Source organism: Schistocerca americana, chromosome 4 (genome assembly GCF_021461395.2).
Source record: "Schistocerca americana isolate TAMUIC-IGC-003095 chromosome 4, iqSchAmer2.1, whole genome shotgun sequence".
In the NCBI taxonomy this organism is placed as follows: domain Eukaryota; kingdom Metazoa; phylum Arthropoda; class Insecta; order Orthoptera; family Acrididae; genus Schistocerca; species Schistocerca americana.
Window position 1 is genome coordinate 473,853,878 of NC_060122.1, and position 20,755 is coordinate 473,874,632.

General features: G+C 38.4%; 1 protein-coding gene across 3 annotated transcripts in view; it reads right to left on the bottom strand.

Moving 5' to 3' along the window:
* Window positions 1-960: 960 nt before the first annotated feature.
* The window catches only part of LOC124612632 (armadillo-like helical domain-containing protein 3), a 128,318-nt gene continuing 108,523 nt past the window's right edge, over window positions 961-20,755 (bottom strand). For 2 of the 3 annotated variants that reach the window (XM_047140930.1, XM_047140929.1), the window contains exons 13-16: window positions 14,798-14,873; window positions 8,845-8,923; window positions 8,553-8,669; window positions 961-1,302 (exon numbers count right to left, since the gene is read on the bottom strand). In XM_047140930.1, coding sequence (XP_046996886.1) covers window positions 1,210-1,302; window positions 8,553-8,669; window positions 8,845-8,923; window positions 14,798-14,873 — 365 coding nt within the window. In that variant the 3' untranslated portion in view covers window positions 961-1,209. The remainder of the gene's footprint in view (window positions 1,303-8,552; window positions 8,670-8,844; window positions 8,924-14,797; window positions 14,874-20,755) is intronic. The other variant, XM_047140928.1, reaches the window with a different exon arrangement.

Here is a 20,755-nt window from a genome sequence, read left to right on the forward strand (position 1 = left end):
CTTGTTCTAAATTGGTTCCTGCCTTCAATGTTTATATTAGAAACTGCCACAAATCTCTCTCATACCAGTACATTATCTGTACACGGCATGTTTACATGCAATTTCATCTGTTTCTAAATTTCCTTCACCATTCTGAGAAACTCAGTCCTTCCTGTTTTGAGATCATGTAGCCATTTAAGTTCAAAGTTACATCTGCTTCATAGAAACATTGACAACTACTCACAGCAAACTGCATCAATGAACTCATTCCTCTTCCCAATAACTTTGATTATTTATGAAATATATCCAAGTTGAATCCTAGTAATATGAATACCTACTTATCACTTGCTGGACACTCCCACAGGCAGCACTAGCACCTTCGCCCACCCTTACCCTGCTATCCATCCTCCTCCCCACCCCAAGCCTCCCTTACCTCCATTACCCACCCTAACTAGATTGCTCCTCGCATCAGACACAGTCAGTCAGGCCTTAGTGCCCAGGGAAGTGGCCGTGTATGTGAGTTGTGTGAGGTTTCTACTTCTGAAACACTTTGCCTGAAAGTTGAAATACTTCCAGCATTCTTTTTGACTGTGATTTTCTGTGACTTACAACTTTCTCTTTGGTGATAAGAAGCAATCTATCTTTTTAATATTGTTGTTAATACTTACTACAACATATTTTGAGGATTATGTTGATTCCGTTGCTCCCTCTGGATGTTTTGACTGCAATGTTGGAGTCAGTCTCACTTCTAATTTCAGAAACCTCCACCTTACAGACGCAATAGAGTACATATACACTTAACCGTACACATGCGAATCACGTTTAGAACAACATATTGTTTCACTAACAAAGCCAAGTATGATTGACAAATGGAATTACGAAGAACTATTCAAACCGATTTTTCAAAATAGTTATCATCATATTACATTATTTCAAAAAGTTATAGAACATGTTTCACAATAAAACTCATTATGAAAATGAGGAAGTGTAATTGTCAGCAAAGCAGTAACACTTCTATATAATACAACAACATGATATGTTTTTCTTTTTTTACAAATTTTATCAGTCTTTGTCTGCTGGTCATTACTTATGTCTCACAATTCACTATAAAATTGTTTTAACAAATTAACAACATGTATTTCAGGCTGAAACATGCAAAGTAATCGCTTTCATACACGATTTTTACAGTTTTTGTTTTTGGAAAAGTACTCCATAGAAAAAATATCCATCTTAGGAAATTGATGAAAACTCCTGTAGAATAAGCTGTGAATCCATGGATGCAAAATCTATATTCTGTCGAGTATCATTTACTACACTTCGAACCTGTAAAAGAAAGAACATAAAAATTATAACACTGGCATCACATGCTACTGATACAAAACTGCAATCACAACAGGTTGACCTACAAGTTTTATGCTAGCAGTAGCAGTTACATTAATCTGAGTGTTCCCCAATGCTTTGCATTCTGTACAAGCCTTCCAACTGCAAATAAATAATAACCTTTCAAAATTATGGAGAGCAGCAGTCAGTCACTTCCTTTCTGGCTTCATTAAAGCAAATCCATATTTTGGCTAGTAACTAGCCATTATCAATGCCCTAGTATGTGAAACCCTGTTGTTCACGCTCCTGTCGGAGTTCATTCATTGAGTCTTGAATGAACTGTTACAGGAGTCCAAACAACAGGGCTTGACAAAATAGGCATTGATAATGGCTAGTTACCAGTCGCAATCTGGATTTTCTTTCATAAAGCCAGAAAGGAAATGACTGACTGCTGCTTTCCATCATTTTGAAACTCAGGTCACAGTCACTGGGTGAATTCCACATTCCTGATGGATGGTAATTTGATGAAATAATAACCTGACTTACCAAAGCCAGCTCTACCACATAAGTGAATTAAGCACAAACATACGGCGCACTAATTTATGGGTGGAAATTCAGAAAATTTCTACAAATTAGATTTTTTCTCTGTTCACATTCTCAGTGGTTTAAATTTCTGACCGAATTACAGGTACACGGTAAAAGTGTTGTAGAAATTAAAATTAATTACCAATCTATGAGGAAGAATAGGTAGGTGTGAGACATGTGGAAGTTTGGGTCAGTCTGGGGAGGATGCTCAGACAGCCTAAGTGATGAGGTGGAATCTGAGTTTGACTCCCAGTCCACCACAAATTTTCATATGTTGCTTTAGGTAGTAATCTATGCCTATCACATTTAAGTTTAATTTCAGGAAAAAATTTCAACTTTTTTATGCCCTTTAAGTCTACACTTTGTTAATTTGCAGTTGTTCTTTTTCTTACTGAACCAACTTCTGCCTTATTACAATTACTCATTAGCAACCTAAAAATATAATATTACAAGATTATAATGGTTGTTGAAAGGGGGGGAGGATGGGAATCTGGTGGCGGCAGTGATAGGTGTTTTTGTTTAGTTTTCTTTTCTTTTGAGGGGGAGGACAACTACATCATTTGCTTGAGTTCTACTACACTGGTACTGTGTACTACAAACATCTACATTCAAATTACTGCAAAATACTTGAGCTGTACTATTTACTCTATATTCAAACAAATTGCTAATTGATGTCTTCATACATTCCTAAGAACTTTCTTGTAGTGTTCAAATACATCTTTTTCTACAAACACCAACTGAATCTACACAATCCTTATTTGCCATAAAATTATGTACTCATATTACCGTATCAGTACGTCCACTGTCTTTTTCCTGACTCTTCTATCTTACTGATGGAGTCTCTAGAAAATTAACTGCACAACAATCAGGTCAATGTTCTCCTTTGTTGTAGAAAACTCTCTCTGATCTATGCCACACTTGTTTTCCTTCCCTCACATTCCTGCTATAAATCTAGTGCAACACCTGTCCCATACATCCTCCCACCACCAACTACCCCAGTCCCGTCACAGGCGTCTCCTAACCCACTGCCAGTGAAAGCAGAAATGTGATCTATAAACTAAGCTGCAACCACTGTATTGCTTTCTATGTGGGCATAACAACTGACAAGCTGTCTGTCTGCAAGAATGGCCACTACCAAACTGTGGGGAAGAGACAGTTGGATCACCCATTGCTAAACATGCTGCCCAGCATTATTCGCCTCACTTCAATGACTGCTTCGCAGCCTATGCCATTAGGATTCTTCCTACCAACACCCGCTTTTCTGAATTGTCCATGTGGGAAATACATGCTGCAATGTTTTACTCAAATTACTGCTTGATTGTTTTAGTTAACTATTATTATTTGGCATCTATAAATACTGTATTCTGCCTTTTTATTTGGTTTTTGCTCCCAATTTGATATACTTTATTTCACTTATTCTGCCAACACCTTTCTTCGCTATATAAATGCTACAGATATATTCCAGACCTCTTCATGTTTTACTTATTACAAGTAATCTTTTACTAATATAATAATAATATAGAATGAAACTACAATCAAACAAATGTAGAAATAGAAGCAAACTGACAACAGATACATGCTAAATTTGACAGATTTACTAGCATCTGGAATATGATGTGACATCTGTCAGACAAATGAGAAATGAACAGTGTAACATTCCTAGAAGATCCTAAAGAAGACCTGTTTGTTATTAAAGTGGACATTTCAAATTTGTATGTTACAAGCTAAAATGGAGCATGCCAAAGTTGTGTGACAGACTTGCAACGGTAACACCTTGTTTTCCTTCTTTCTCAGCTAACAGTCCTCTCACCGATGACTGCCCTGCTACTCAGTAGTGAGACTGTGGCCTGTCACAGGGCAGCATTCTGTACTATAAAAAATGCTAGTTGCGAGTTTCTTTAGCTGCTGGATTAGCAAATTCCATTCTCTTTATTTCTATGTGCACTAGTACCAAGTAGAATTGTACATCTTCTTCTTCTGTAGATGGAAATGTTTCTCCTGGATGTTCAAAGTCATTTAGCTGTTGGGTTTATGTGCCATATTATTAGAAGGGCACTTTAGCAGATTGGAGTAGACACAGAGTGCTATGTAACAATAATATACAATATGAAACTTCATGGCAGGTAAAAATAATGGCTTGAACTGGAACTTTCTCTTCCACAGGCAATGATCTTCCCAATTAAGTTAGCCAGGTACAACTTATGACTCATACTCACAGCTTCAATTCTGACAGTACTTATCCCCTCCTTTCTAAATTTCACAAAAGCTCTTCTGCATAGCTATTGGTTACGAAGAGTAGTTATTCTGTTATTCTGATTAGACATCTTTGTGAAATTCATTCTAAATATGAAGGGCAGTAAAACGAAAACTGAACACCCACCACAAAGGGAGCATGGAATGGTTCCATTCAAAAGTAATCGCCCCAAGTGTTAGGGCATTTACCAACAGATGATCAATGTTCCTGTTCCGAAGAATGCAGTCGAATGCTGACTGATCCACAACTGCACCTGCTAATGCTCTTCCTTGCCCCATTGGAACCGATGTCCACTAATGCTTTTTTTTCAAAGATGTGAAAATCACACAGTGAAAGATCTGGGCTGTATGGGGGACATTGCAGTGTTTCCCAACCAACTCTATGAAGTGTAGCCTTTGTCCGATAGGCAGTGTGGTAGTGGGTGTCACTGTGGAGCAGGACAATTCAGTCTGACAGCATTCCTGTGCAATTCAGTCTGACAGCATTCCTGTGCAATTCAGTCTGACAGCATTCCTGCAATGTCACTGTTTCTGTGAAGTGTCTTCATAGTGCTGCCCACTGATAGTGGCTTCATATTTGAGAAATTCAACAAGCAGACCAACCTTGCAGTTGAAGGAGGAGGCCATCATGACTTCACATGGTGCCATCATTTAGAGCCTGGGGACACATGGCAATGCCAACAAACCAAAGAAATCCAAAGCTGTTCAAACAAGTTCCGGTAAGTTGCATAACAATGCTTGCCCCCACATGGCCAATCAGATGAAGGCTATGCAGCAGCAATTTGGTTAAGAAACACTGCAACATCTTCCATACATCCTTAATCGTTCACCTTGTGATTTCCACATCTTCAGTGACATAAATAGTGTCATGTGTGGATGTCAGTTTCAGTCGGATGAGCATGTGTAACAGTAGGTGCGGTTGTACATCCATCAGTGGCCGAACACATTCTACAAAACAGGGATTGACAATCTCATTTCCCAGTGGGATACATGTCTTAATGCATGTGATTATTTTACAGTAGAACCATTCCATGGTAAAACAGCTGGTATAAAATCTCTCTTGCACTCCAGTAAATGCAAAATTATTATGGACCTCTTTAGCAGCTATGGTATCAAATGACTTCTGTCCACATTCAAAATAGTATTAGACATCTCTAAAGTGCCACTTAGGCATGCTTGGCACAAATACAGAGAGAGAGAGCATCTTTTACCTATGTTAGGTTTACAACATTAGTTGTCACTGCTGAAGTTACAATTACGGGGACCACGCTGTGGTTCAGGTCGAAAAAAATCGATTTTCGGTTTTCATCATATTTTGATATGTTAAGGTTTTATTTAAGTACTCTGAAAAGTATTTTGCTGAAAAAAAAAAAAAAAAAAAAATTTGAACATTTAAAGAGCAATTTTCTACCACGTGTGTTTATGTGCCACCCCCACTTTTCTGTCTCCCACTTTTCTGCAAATATTTTAGATCTTTATATCCCCTACATTCCACGTTTGGGATTTTTTTTTAACTCCCGAGTGTGTTGGCTATCCTTGGAATGCAATGGTCACTATTCTTTTGTTTCTGCTGTTTGTAAACAACAGGCTTTCAAACATGCGGTTAGTTTTGTTCAAGTGTGATTGCGAGTAGTTGTTATATTACATTTGCAGGCATTTTCATGAAACGGCAATTTAGAGGAAACTAGTTTAGAAAGCTTTCTGTACAACAGGTTATGTTGCCTGGCAACTATGTTTCTAATTGTAATTCTTCAACAAGTGCATCATCAAAGAAGCTCTCACCATTTCAGGAGAGTTACAATGAATTTACCGTAAGTGACAAGGGGTGCAGTAACATTATTATAAATTTGAGAATCTTATCAGAGGTAATTTCTAAATTTGTACAATGTAGACAGTGTGGTGAGTCATAGAGTGTGAAAATTTGTGAGAGTGCCAGTGGGAGAAAAGGCCTAGCAATTGCTTTGGATTTAATTTGCACTAAATGCTCAGCTGTGATTTCATTTATGAATTCTTCAAAACCAGATGCAATTGGCCCTTATGAAGTCAATACTAGACTAGTTTACGCCTTATGATCCATTAGCAACGGCATGGCTGCAGGGAGAACATTTTGTTCAGTGATGAACTTACATCAACCAGCAAATAAATTTGAACAGCAATATTAGAGGAAGCTGTATGTGCAGTCAGTGAGGAAACCATGAAACTGGCTGCTAGGGAAGCAGTGGAAGAAAATGATGGATGTTTGGATATTGCAGTTGCACTTGGTGGAAGTTGGCAGAAAAGAGGACATACTTCTCTGAATGGAGTAGTGACTGCCACAAGTGTAGACATCAGTAAAGTGTTAGATGTGGAGATAATGTCTAAATATTGCAAATGTTGTAAAGTCAATGAACATAAAGAACACAACTGTGTGGCTAATTTTAGAGGAACAAGTGGTGGTATGGAAGTTAATGGAGTACAACAAATATTTCATCACTCCGTAGAAACAAGAGGCGTACGGTACATCAAATATTTGGGCGATGGTGACAGTAAGGCATACAACAATGTGGTGAACTCTAAGCCATATGGAGATGCCATTATTAGCAAAATAGAATGTGTAGGCCATGTTCAAAAGTGTTTGGGAACAAGGCTGAGAAAACTAACTGTTTATATGAGAGGAAAAAAATTAGAAGATGGAAAATTGTTGAACGGACAGGGTCGGTTACCTAAAACTGAAATAGAAAACTTGCAGGTATACTATGGGCAGGCAACTAGGAGAAATAAAGAAAATCTGGAGGCAATGAAGAGAGATGTTTGGGCCATATCCTTCCATAAGTCCTCTACTGGTGATAAGCCATGTCATGGATTGTGTCCATCAGGAGAAAATTCGTGGTGCGAACGCAATAGGGCTCAGGCAACTGAAGAATCTTATTCTCACCAGCATTCTCTTCCTGCTGCTGCTATTACAGCAATTAAACCTATTTTCAGAGACTTGGCTCATCCTGACCTCCTAAGGAAATGTCTTCATGGGCAGACACAGAACCCAAATGAATGTTTCAACAGCATAATTTGGAACTGCCTTCCTAAAACTGTTTTTGTAGGCATGCATACAATGAAACTCGGAGTTCATTATGCTGTTATTACATTCAATTGTGGTAATATTGGAAAGTGTTGGGTACTGAAAAAGCTGGGAATTAATCCTGGTGAAAATATGATCACTGGGCTGCAACATTACGATAAAATGAGGATAGCCGATGCTGACAGCTCTGCATCTAATATGGCCAAGAAAGCAAAACAAACATCCAGGAAGGTGAAAAAGAAGCTGAAAGACCTACTAGAGGCCAAAGAAGGGCTATCATATGCAACAGGACAGTTTTAATTAACTGTGAGTAACAAATTTCAAAAGTTTTTTCTTTAAAGTCAATTTCCCACAAATTAAAATTTTCAGTACATATGCCCCATTATATCAGAAAGTATCACAGAAAAAGGAATGAAATTTTCAGAGACTCTGCATAACATAAAAAGCCACCTCTGGTACTACATTCATTAATATTCCCCCATTAGGAAGTTCACAAAAAAATATTTTCTGTAGAAAAAAATATTTTTTGTTAATAAATCTAAAAAAGTATTTCTTTAAAACTATAAAATGGATAGAGTAGATTTTAGTACAGTTGACTCTATTACCATCATGTAACATACAGAAAAAATATTAAGGTCCTGCATCAAATAGTCTTTTTCAGAAATGGGTCAAATACGTGCCCAAATTAACATGAGTTAGATAGGCAGGGTGTGGTTCCCTTAACCTTTATAATCAAAGGAGGATACTGTTATCTGTTACATTTCATTTGTCATTCAAAAATATTTCTGAGGCAGAGAGTGTGTATATGAACCAGGAAAAGTCAGTCTAACCCCCCCCCCCCCCCCCCCCTTCTCTCCTACATCCTCAACTGTGACTATTATTTAGGGTTAAGATGGGTATTAGAACCACAATGAATTGTTAGTACTGAAGCATTGTCAGACCACTCTAGTGCTGCTAATGAAGATGAAACATGCTGTGTACTGTCATGAGCGAGGAAGAGCAGGAATGGTTTGAAATCGGCACTCAATGCTGGGCTGACAACTTAAATGACTGACTGGCTTGGACCAGAGGATGTATGGGGTAGTGACTAGAACATCATATGCATATGTAGAACAGAGACAATGATAAAACACTTAATACACAGAACACTTCCACATCACTGAATACAGAAGGAAATCTGACAGAACATCCTAAAGTTAATGAAGACATGAACATTTTGAGTATAAGCGCTATTTTCCAGCCTGTATTTCCACAGCCAGGAGACTGCCTGTGCAGTTTGGTATGTGGAAAAGGCGCCTTCAGAACGTAATTTGAGATTTTCCATAGGTTGGCATACAGGCTTAACCTAACATTTTCTTACCATGGAAGTGAAAAAGGCAGCATGTTTTGGTTTCTCTGAATATCGTTCATACTGGTCAAGGCTGTCTTGAAGTTTCAGTGTCAGACTGTCATAATTTTTGCGCACGACTTCCAAAATCTGGAAGAAAAAGCACAAAAAAATGAGACAATTGATATTTTAAAATTTGATATAACTGCACTACTATTGTGTATGACATTTTTTTAAGACATGTAATGTGTGCCACCAAAAAGCATTAGTGGCTCTTGTCACTAGTGTTATTCAAAACGGTAAACTTTATTCCTCATTTGCTCACCTGTTCTTCAGATGGTGTTGAGAGACCCTGACTAGCCAACCATGATTCAATTTTTGGTTGAAAATGGTTTATAATAGCTCTGGAAATAACAACAGAATCATTAATGTAGTTATATCTAGAGCTTTTTCAGAGATTCTTAATCAATACATTATGAAAACAAACCATCAATTGTAAGGAGAGGTTAATTACATAAAAGTTTTTACTATAATCTTACTTGACTCAGTTTACCGTATTTACTCGAATCTAAGCCGCACTTTTTTCCAGTTTTTGTAATCCAAATAAACTGCCTGTGGCTTAGAATCGAGTGCAAAGCAAGCTGAAGTTCTGAAAAATGTTGGTAGTTGCCGCCACAACTAACTTCTGCCTTCGAATATATGTAGCGCTACACATGCATGCTTTGCAGGCACAAAGATAAATACTGGCGCCAAAACCTCTGCGTCAGTAAATAAATTAAAAAAAAAAAAAAAAAAAAAAAGGTGGAAGACGAGCTTTATTCTCCGCCTCGAGTTTCGACCTGTCCACCCCGAGTTTCGACCACTGCATTTTCATACATTATCCAACGAAGTAAATACAAATTCCGTATTGTTCATCTTCGAATGTAGCAGCATTTCAATGTACTATGAAAATCCACTGGCAAGACTGTTTGGGATGTTTGTCAATCAAAATGGCCAACTCTACGGTCTGAATTTTTTCCTACCTGTGAGAAGAGATGGTTGCTAACAGGAACTTTTATGAATTGTGAATCACATGCAGTATTCTCTTCACCGTAAGAATAAAACAAATATAAACATTTTGCCATGTATTGTTTCATGTTTGCTGCTATCTCGTTTAAATCCTGTCTGCCTAATAAACTACGAAACTAGAGTGAGATAACAGCAAATGCGGAAGAATATACATATCATGTCATGTTTATATTCGTATTATTCTTATGCCTAATAGTGATACAGTCAGAAATGAAGCACGGCAATCGACTAGATTTTTAAATCTAAGATGACTCTAATTTCTGTGCAGAATGTAATGTACTAAAGAGACGCCTGCAAAGATTTTCATATTGAGAAAAGTTTTTGCTAAACTCTCGCTCAGAACATCTTCTATCATACGCAGTCTATTATTTTGTTCTTGTTGATCATTATCAAAGAAACCAGCAGTGTAAGTAACAACAAATAGCAGTCTCTTGCCATTGTTTCGCTAATGAGACGATTCCTCTCTCTCTTTCTCTCTCTCTCTCTCTCTCTCTCTCTCTCTTTTTTTTTTCCTTTTAATTGTAAGCGGCGGTAGCGCGCCCTAAAGCAAGCCATGCCGCGAGCGGCGACAGGTCGTAAACACTCATCATCAGAATGCGACAAACAATGGATGACACAGTACAATAAGGCATTTTCAGTTTAGAGTGACGTAAACACCGATAACAAAGAGAACGGCACATATCAGATCAAAGAAAAATAAGTAATGAATTCAAACGAGACGAAGCACGTGAAGAAGGAAGGGTACCCGTATAAATACGGACGGAGCGCCTGAAGCATAGCAATGGCTACCTGGTAAAGCTTAACTGCTAAGCTTACGACTCGAACCAAACTACTGTAGCTGTGTCATCATTCATTCGACCTAAATTGTGTCTCATATTACAAAGGACCAACTTTGTTTCGATTTGGAGGTGCAGCCATAAACTTTTCCCTCCCCTTGAATTTCGAACCTCAGATTTCAGGTGCGGCTTAGATTCGGGAATTTTTTTTTCCTTGATTTCGAGTCTCATTTTTCAGGTGTGGCTTAAGATTCGAGTGCGCCTTAGATTCGAATAAATACGGTAGTCTGGGGTAACGAGAATATGCACTTTCCACACATCAAAAACTCATGAACTAGATGAAAACTTATCAATCACCTAAACAGATGCATAGTTAGCTGTCCTCATTTTACTTCATGACATTAGTTTCATTAACAACTTCCTCTTTAATGTTGCTTCAGACAGAACTACTAGCAGTTTCCATGAACACTTTTTTTTAGGTTAGTTCTTACCATGACAGTTGTGAATGTCAACCAGATAAATCTGCCCTTTACCAGTCCCTTTATTTATGCTTACTATTTGTTTCTGAGGATAGCATCTTCCTCAGCAGATGGATTTATTTAAAATTATTGAATTAAACAACACAGATGATTTGTGCTTATTGATTTCTGGAGAATATTTGATAGCATACACTAAAAACAATCATTTCAGTACATGTATGGAAACATTATGATGCGGATATTTTTGCTGTACTGATATTCAGCAATAAATGTCTTTTGTGTGGTCATAAACTAATTTTTAGAATCATGGCCTCTAAATTCTGTCAAATGAGGTAGCTGGGAAAAGTAAGTAAGCTGTTTATCATTTCAAAAGTAATCACCATAACTATAAATACATTTATTCTGCTGAGAGACAAGGTGGTCAGTGCCTTCATGAAAAGTTGCTTGTCTATGGAACAACAATCATACAAGGGTTTGAACCTTTTCATCTGAAGCAAATCAATGGCCATGAATGTCTTTTTTCAGAGCACCAAAACATGTGGAAATCACATGGGGAGAGATTGGGACTGTATGGATGATGTGTGAAGCTTTCCCAGCAAAACTTCTGCACTAGACTGGAAACAGCTTTTGAAGACGTGCGCCCACCCTGGAAACATTACTGGTATTTGTCCACTTATATTTATTTTTGATTCTGAACCTTCAGAGTGTGCTATTTCTCTAATGGCGACACACTCTTGATCATGTGTATGACTGCATTTTTAATTTATGTTATTTTATTATGTGTATTTTCTTGCAAAAAATGTTTTTCTTTGTACATTAATGTTTTAACAAGAAGTCTCGTAAGTGTATCTGAAAGAGAAAATGGTCAGACACGTTATACAGAATAACTTCTGAAGAAGAAAGTTGTTGTGAAATGATAATTAAATCAAGACCTGAAGCTGTTGGCAGGCATTGATTTACATCAACGGGGATAGTTGAAACTGGGTGCCCTGACTGGGACTCGAACTCGGGATCTCCTGCTTACATGGCAAGCGTTCTATCCATCTCAGCCACCAAGGGCACAGAGGATAGTGCGACTGCAAGGATTTATCCCTTGCATGCTCTCCGTGAGACCCACATTCCCAACTTAATGTCCACACACTACATTCGTAGTGCCCCTGCCCATTACAATCATTACTCATGGCAGACAATCTTACTGAGTCCCATAAGAGATTGAGCAATGCATGTGCATCCATCACAGGAGGAGGAGGTCAACGGCCGGTTAGCCTTAACTGTATGAAGATGGTATCTGTTCTTTCAGAGATGTCACCGGCCACTGATCTCCTCCTTCATTGCTGGATGAACACACATTGCCCGACCTCTTAAGGGACTCAGTAAGATTGTCTGCCACGAGTAATGAGTATAATGGGCAGGGGCACTACGAATGTAGTGTAAGCAGGAGATCTCGGGTTTGAGTCCCAGTCAGGACACCCATTTTCAACTGCCCTCTTTTATGTACATCAATGCCTGTTGATGGCTTAGGGTCTTGATTTAATTATCATTTCATTCTAAGAGAGCTGTATAGTCACCAATGGTATCTGTTCTTTTGGACATGTCCGAAAGAATAGATACCATCTACACATAGTAGTTGTTGTTGTCGTGGTCTTCAGTCCAAAGACTGGTTTGATGCAGCTCTCCATGCTACTCTATCCTGTCCAAGCTTCTTCATCTCCCAGTACCTAATGCAACCTACATCATATTGAATCTGCTTAGTGTATTCATCTCTTGGTCTCCCTCTACGATTTTTACCCTCCACGCTGCCCTCCAATACTATGTTGGTCAACCCATGATCCCTCAGAACATGTCCTACCAACCGATTCCTTCTTCTAGTCAAGTTGTGCCACAAACTCCTCTCCTCCCCAATTCTATTCAATACCTCCTCATTAGTTATGTGATCTACCCATCTAATCTTCAGCATTCCTCTGTATCACCACATTTCGAAAGCTTCTATTCTCTTCTTGTCCAAACCATTATCGTCCATGTTTCACTTCCATACATGGCTACACTCCATACAAATTCTTTCAGATACGACTTCCTGACACTTAAATCTATACTCGATGTTAACAAATTACTCTTCTTCAGAAACGCTTTCCTTGCCATCGCCAGTCTACATTTTATATCCTCTCTACTTCGACCATCATCAGTTATTTTGCTCCCCAAATAGCAGAACTCCTTTACTACTTTGAGCCTCTCATTTCCTAATATAATTCCCTCAGCATCACTCCACTTAATTAGACTACATTCCATTATCCTCATTTTGCTTTTGTTGATGTTCATCTTATATCCTCCTTTCAAGACACTGTCCATTCCGTTCAGCTGCTCCTGCAGGTCCTTTGCTGTCTCTGACAGAATTACAATGTCATCAGCGAATCTTAAAGTTTTTACTTCTTCTCCATGGATTTTAATTCCTACTCCAAAATTTTCTTTTGTTTCCTTTACTGCTTGCTCAATATAGAGATTGAATAACATCGGGGAGAGACTACAACCCTGTCTCACTCCCTTCCCAAACACTGCTTCCCTTTCATGCCCCTCTCCTCTTATAACTGCCATCTGGTTTCTGTACAAATTGTAAATAGCCTTTCGCTCCCTGTATTTCACCCCTGCCACCGTCAGAATTTGAAAGAGAGTATTCCAGTAAAAATTGTCAAATGCTTTCTCTAAGTCTACAAATGCTAGAAATGTAGGTTTGCCTTTCCTTAATCTTTCTTCTAAAATAAGTCGTAGGGTCAGTATTGCCCCACATGTTCCAACATTTCTACGATATCCAAACTGATCTTCCCTGGGGACACCTTCTTCTAGTTTTTCAATTTGTCTGTAAGGAATTCGTGTTAGTATTTTGCAGCCGTGACTTATTAAACTGATATTTCGATAATTTTCACATCTATCAACTCCTGCTTTTTTGGGATTGGAATTATTATATTCTTCTTGAAGTCTGAGGGAATTTCGCCTGTCTCATACATCTTGCTCACCAGATGGTAGAGTTTTGTCTGGGCTGGCTCTCCCAAGGCTATCAGTAGTTCTAATGGAATGTTGTCTACTCCCGGGGACATTGTTTTGACTTGGGTCTTTCAGTGCTCTGTCAAACTCTTCACGCAGTATCATATCTTCATTTACAACCTCTTCCATTTCCATAATATTGTCGTCAAGTACATCACCCTTGTATAGATAGACTCTCTATATACTCCTTACTCCTTTCTGCTTTCCCTTCTTTGCTTAGAACTGGGTTTCCATCTGAGCTCTTGATATTCATACAAGTGATTCTCTTTTGTCCAAAGGTCTTAATTTTCTTGCAGGCAGTATCTATTTTACCCCTAGAGATATATGACTCTACATCCTTACATTTGTCATCTAGCCATCCCTGCTTAGCCATTTTGCACTTCCTGTTGATCTCATTTTTGAGACATTTATATTCCTTTTTGCCAGCTTCATTTCCTGCATTTTTATATTTTCCCCTTTCATCAATTAAATTCAAAGTATCTTCTGTTACCCAAGGATTTCTACTAGCCCTAATCTTTTTACCTACTTGATCCTCTGCTGCCTTCACTATCTCATCTCTCACAGCTACCCATTCTTCTTCTACTGTATTTCTTTCCCCCATTCTTGTCAGTCGTTCCCTAATGCTCTCCCTGAAACTCTCTACAACCTCTGGTTCTGTCAGTTTATCCAGGTCCTATCTCCTTAAATTCCCACCTTTTTGCAGTTTCTTCAGTTTTAATCTACAGTTCATAAGAAGAAAGTACAAGAAGAAAAAGAAGAAGTCGATGGGGGGAAAGAAAACTATTTGCTACAAAGAGTTATTTCTGACACATTCTGTGCTTGAATGAAAGAGGAAGGAAGTCTTCATAACTGTGCTCAGTATCTTCTATTACATACTGTACAAAGTTTTTAAAATTAAGTTGTAAAACAATATCCTTACCTAACATTTATTAAACTATTTTTCAGTTTCAGAGCGTAATCCTTGTACTCTCCATCCATAGTTAAATACCTCAGAGCTACAAACAAAACAGAGCAAATTAATTACATCAAAATTATATTCACTTATATATTTAAAAATAAATTCAGCATGGAAAGTATTCAGAAATAGGTACCAGAAAATAAACTGATTTCAAATTATACAGTTTATTGTAGAAATTTAACTGTGATGGCCACATTGATGATTCTTTGCCATATTCAGAAGTGTGGCTAACAAAACTACAAACATGCATACAAATCATGTGAAGGCCCCACTGGTAAATGCCAAATAATGTTAAAGGGTGGAAAAAAGGTTGGCAAAATTAATTTGGCAGCTTGAAGATTTGACTTTCATATAAAAAAGGTCTGTACATGGTACACGTTTTCTGATGGGTCTAATCTCAATTGCTGAAAGCAACTGTGTAGTCCTCAAACACTAAGTCACGAAAAATGGAAAAAAAGTAAACTGTCTTCATGAATTTTCTCTCTTAAGTATTCATGAAAAGATACGAGATTCATGTAACACACAAAGAGGGAAGAGTTTATGAACATACCACTTCCTTTGTTAATGATTATACACTGCCCAGTCACATTAATGTGACCAACTGCCAAAAGCATGAATAACAACATTTGAAGTGCAGACCACTGTGAGATGTGCAGGAGGAAAATCAATGAGGTTCTGGGAGGTACCAATTGGGATGAGGAGCCATGACAACCCCAGCATCATCATTAGCTGCGCCAGGGTTCTCCATTGAGGATCCATGATGCGAAAGCATGATCAAGGTGGTCCCTTGGATTCTTGAATGGGTTTAAATCCAGGAAGTTTGGTGGTAGTGAAGTACAGTAAACTCATCCTGGTGCTCTTCGAACCACTCACATACGCTGCAAGCTGTGTGCCACGTAACATTGTTCTGCTGGTAGATGCCATCATGTCAAGAAAAAAGTTCACTGCACGTAGGGGTGGATGTGGTCCCCAAGGATAAATGCAGTCTTCTGTTGATCCATTGTGCCTTCCAGAATGACAAGATCACATAGAGAATGGTACAATAACATTCCCCAGATCATATCGCTCTCTCCTCTTGCATGGATCCTTCTAGCAATTGTTACAGGGTGTTTGCTTTCAGACATCCGATGTCATAATGCCACTGGCCATCTGTCCGATGGAGCATAACACTTTATTCATCTGAGAAGGCCACCTGTCACCACTCAGTGGACGCCCCGTTGTGGTACTGGAATTCAAATTTCAACCTTCATTGCCAATGCGCAGCAGTCAGCATGGGTGCGTGAACCTGGCACCTGCTGCAGGAGCCCGTACAATGCAACGTTCGTTGAACTGTCACTAAGGAGATACTGTTGGCAGCCGTTTGGTGGTTCTGGGCAGTCAGTTGCTCGATGGTAGCCTGTACACATCTTCGCAGCCCTCGTTCACCTCTGCCATCTACTGCCTATGGTGTACCTCGTCACGGTTCTGAATAGCCATGCACATTATTCCACGGTGGCACGTGAACAGTTTACAAACTTGGCTCCTCTGGAAATGATCGTGCACTTTTCAAAGTAAGATAATCCCTTGTGTTACGACAATGACTGTATGGTGTTCCGCTCCCTCCCCCTAACACACTTTATATACCCTCCATTGCTAGTGGTATCTGTGAGTCACAGTTACTTCAAGCTGATGTCGAATGTAGATGGTGGTCACATTAATGTGGCTGGACAGTGTATTAAGGAATTCAATAAGCAACAAGACAAGTATTGGAGACAATTGTTGTTGTTGTTGTGTTCAATTCGAAAACTGGTTTGAAGCAGCTCTCCAAACTACCCTATCTTATGCAAAGCTCTTCACTTGCCAAATAACTAATGCAATTTACATCTATTTGAACCAACTTAATACATTATCTCCATAAATTTAACCTCTACACCCCCCCCCCCCCCCCCCTTGTTCCCCACATTGCCACTAACCACTACCAAACTGATGATTCTTCAATATCCTAGGATGCAGACTAACAATCAACCACTTCCCTTAGTAAAGTTGTGCCATAATTTTTTTCGCCAATTTGATTCAGTTCCTCCTCATTAGTTACACAATCTACACATGTAATCTTCAGTATTCTGCTGTAGTGCCACATTTCATAAGTTTCTGTTCTCTTATTGTCTGAACTCCTTATTACCCACATTTTACATCCATACAAGATAACATTCTGCATAGATTCCTTGAGAAAAGACTTCCAAACATTCAAATTCTTTTTCAGAAACACTTGTCTTGCTATTAACCATTTGCATTTTATATCCTCTCTACTTTGGCCATTATCAGTAAGTTATTTTGCTGCAAAAATAGCAAAACTCACCTACAACTTTAGCGTCTCATTTCCCAGCCTAATTCTCTCGGCGTCATTCGATTTTATTCAACTACATTCCATTACCTTTGTTTTACTTTTGTTGATGTTCATAAAGTAGAATCTTTTCCAGACAGTATCCATTCTATTCAACTGTTCTTCCAAGTCCTTTGCTGTCTCTGACAGAATTACACTGTCATCAGCCAACAGCAAAGTTTTAATTTCTTCTGCATGAACTTGAATTCCAGCTCTAAATTTCTACTTGGTTTCCTTTACTGCTTGCTCAATGACTGCTCCCTTCCATATCACTCACTCACATAATTGCAGTCCGGTTTCTGTATCACTTCTAAATAACCTTTCGCTCCCTGTATTTTACCCCTGAAGCCTTCAGAATTTCACAGTGTATTCCATTCAATATTGTCAAAAGCTTTTTCTCAATCTTCAGATGCCACAAACATAGTGTTGCCTTTCTGGAACATATCTCCTAAGAGAAGTTGTAGGGTCGAATATTGCCTGGTGCATTCCTCCATATCTCTGGAAAGAAAACTGATTTTTGAGAAAGTCAGCTTCTAACAATTTTTCTATACTTCTGTAAATAATTTGTATCACTATTTTGCAACCATAAGTTATTAAACTGACAGTTTGTTAGGATTCACCCTCATCAGCACATGCCTTTTTTGGAATTATTATATTCTTCTTGAATTCTGAGTGTATTTCACCTGCCTCAGATATCTTCATACCAGATGGACCAGTTTTGTCATGGCCTGCTCTCCCAAGGGTTTCTGAGGGAATGAGTCTACCCCATTGGCCTTATTTTGACTTCACACTTTCACTGTTCTGCCCAATTCTTCTCACAGTATCTTATCTCTATTTACTTTCTCTTTCCTTGCTACAAATTAATTTTTCTGGTGTAGCCATTCACTACATTCCTTCCACCTTCCAGATTTTCCTTCCTTGCTTAGAACTGACTTTATAATCATACAGGTGATTCTCTCTTATCCAAAAGTCTCTTTAATTTTCATATAGGTGACATATTTTCTGTCAGCCTCATTTTTAAAATCTGTATCCCCCTTAACTTGCTTCATTTTTTGTATTTTCTAGTTTCCTTTAGACACTTATACAATGAAACCACTATTTACTGGACAACAGTATAACTCATTCACATAACACATGGAACTGTTCACTGCTACTCTAGAACTCATCCAAATTTGATCATTACTTTGTGAATTGATCTAATTACATGAGTAGACAGATGTGGCTGGATTTTCACAATTATAAGTACTTTCAGTAATGATTCCAACTGCAGATGAAAGACTGTTCTAAATAGTTCTGGGGATTAAGGTTAGACAGTAACTTACAACTGAGGGAGAAAAAAACAGTACAAGAAAGTTAAATAATAAAGATTTTGTTTATTTGAGTCATGTAGTTTGAAATCCCCATATCAGGGTACCTCAGCACACCACCAAAGTAGCCTAAACAAATGATGATCTAGAATATCATGCAGTAATTTGTTTTCTGTATTTGAAGGGGAACAACGCTCCTCGAATCCATGCTGGAATGACAACAATGTATCATCATATGACACAGCGGTTAGATGGTACAGACTCTTCCAGGGTTGCAAAACCAGTCTGACTGACAAACAATGAAGTGGCAGACCATCTCCCTATGAAGAAACTGGAATCACACCAAAACTAGAAGCTCTGGTGCGCAAAGAATGACATATTATGAGGTGATAGTGCAAAAAGCAAAAATCAGTCAAGGACCCTGCACAAAATTTTGAACATAGCAAAAGTTGCCACCTGTAGGGTCTCATGACTAAAACATTGCAGTTGTATCACGCAAATACAGAATAATTCATTAGCTGCCTAATCAAAAAGGATGTGTACCATTGTTCACTATGACCCCCTAGACAAATCAACAAAGCAAGAGATGGAAATACATGGATTTGCCATCGACAGAAAAGAAAAAGACCCAACCATCATCAGGCAACATGATGCTAAGTATTTCTTGGAACCACCATTGTATGGTATTAACACATTTGTTTGTTAAGTGTCACAGGAAGCTGTTCAAGGGGTTGTGTCTGATGCGCAACAATGCACCAACTCGATCTACGTGGGACACAGTCACATATGCTACTACTTTGGGGTACCTAATTTTGCCTCATACCTTCTGTTTTCTTGACATGGCACAAAGTGACTATTTCTTCCTTCCTCAGATGAAGAAACCATTGCTTGGTAGGCGTTTCCAGAATGATGACAAAGTGATTTTCAAGGTCTCTACAGATAAATCACTTGTTGGGAAATATGCATTGCATTAAAGGATGACAGTGTGGAGAAGGATTAATAACACTACGAAGTTTCATAATTGTATCTTAATTTTTCTGAGGTTGTAATTAATATGTGCAAGTGACCATCCAGCCGCCATGCGTTGTTGCCATTTTTCGGGGTGCACTGAGCCTCGTGATGCCAATTGAGGAGCTACTCGACTGAATAGTAGCGGCTTCAGTCAAGAAAACCATCATAACGACCGGGAGAGTGGTGTGCTGACCCCACGCCCCTCCTATCCGCATCCTCCTCGAGGACTTTTTTTATTATTTTTTTTTTTTTATTGTGTACAACAGTGGATAAAGCAAACAGGATTCAATTAATGGCTTCAGAAAACTTAGTTGATAGGAACTGTCATCTGGTGTTGTCACTTGAGTTAGTACAGTGGTGCTATATGCTCAGTTCTGTCATTCTTTGGCTGGCTCGGCCAGACTTCTTTAGTTTAAGCACGTTATTTTATATGTAGGTGTTTTTTGATTGGCTACTGTTCACCTAAAGAAAGTTTGGGTTTTGTTCTTTCCATTAAAGTGTTATTCTATGTAAGCAACATTGTGTTCAGGTTTTTAGGAAGTTCGTAATTTATAAAGAAAAAAAAATTCTTTTTGAAAAAGTCTTCATTGATTGTTCAACTCTGTTAGCCTCGTTCATGTCATTGTCCTAACACTTGGTTGTTATGCATGTAAACTGTTCCTTGCAGAACCTACTGTCCTTGCATGGGGGCAAGATATTGTATTATTGTACCTTCTTTACTCTTGTGGATAACATTCATCCTGAGTCTTGCAATTATTAAACCTGAATAGGCTCTCAATGATGAATGCTATCCATTTTTCAGTATTATATAATCCTTAGTACTACTGCCACCAACGTACATTTCGTGTTGGGACCATAAAGATAATATACAAGAAATTAGGGCTCATATGGAGGCATAGAGCCAGTCCATTTTCCCTCATTGCATATATGAGTGGAACAGGAAAGGAAACGAATAGTCATGGTGCAAGGTACCCTCCGCCATGCTCTGTATGATGGCTTGTGGAGTATTTATGAAGATGTATGCTTTGTTTAGGAATGTTTTAATGTTATTTGGCTTCTGTCAACTTTTTTTTTCATTGTTCTCATGCACTGTACTGCACATGCACTTTGTAATGTAGCAGTGTTGTGTGTTTGTTGTAAATGCATTCACTGATGTATTTAATATTCAGTCGGTGTGGTACAACTTACACAATAAAGCTGCCTCTCCTCACCACAGTTTTTGTAATATACTGAAGTTGT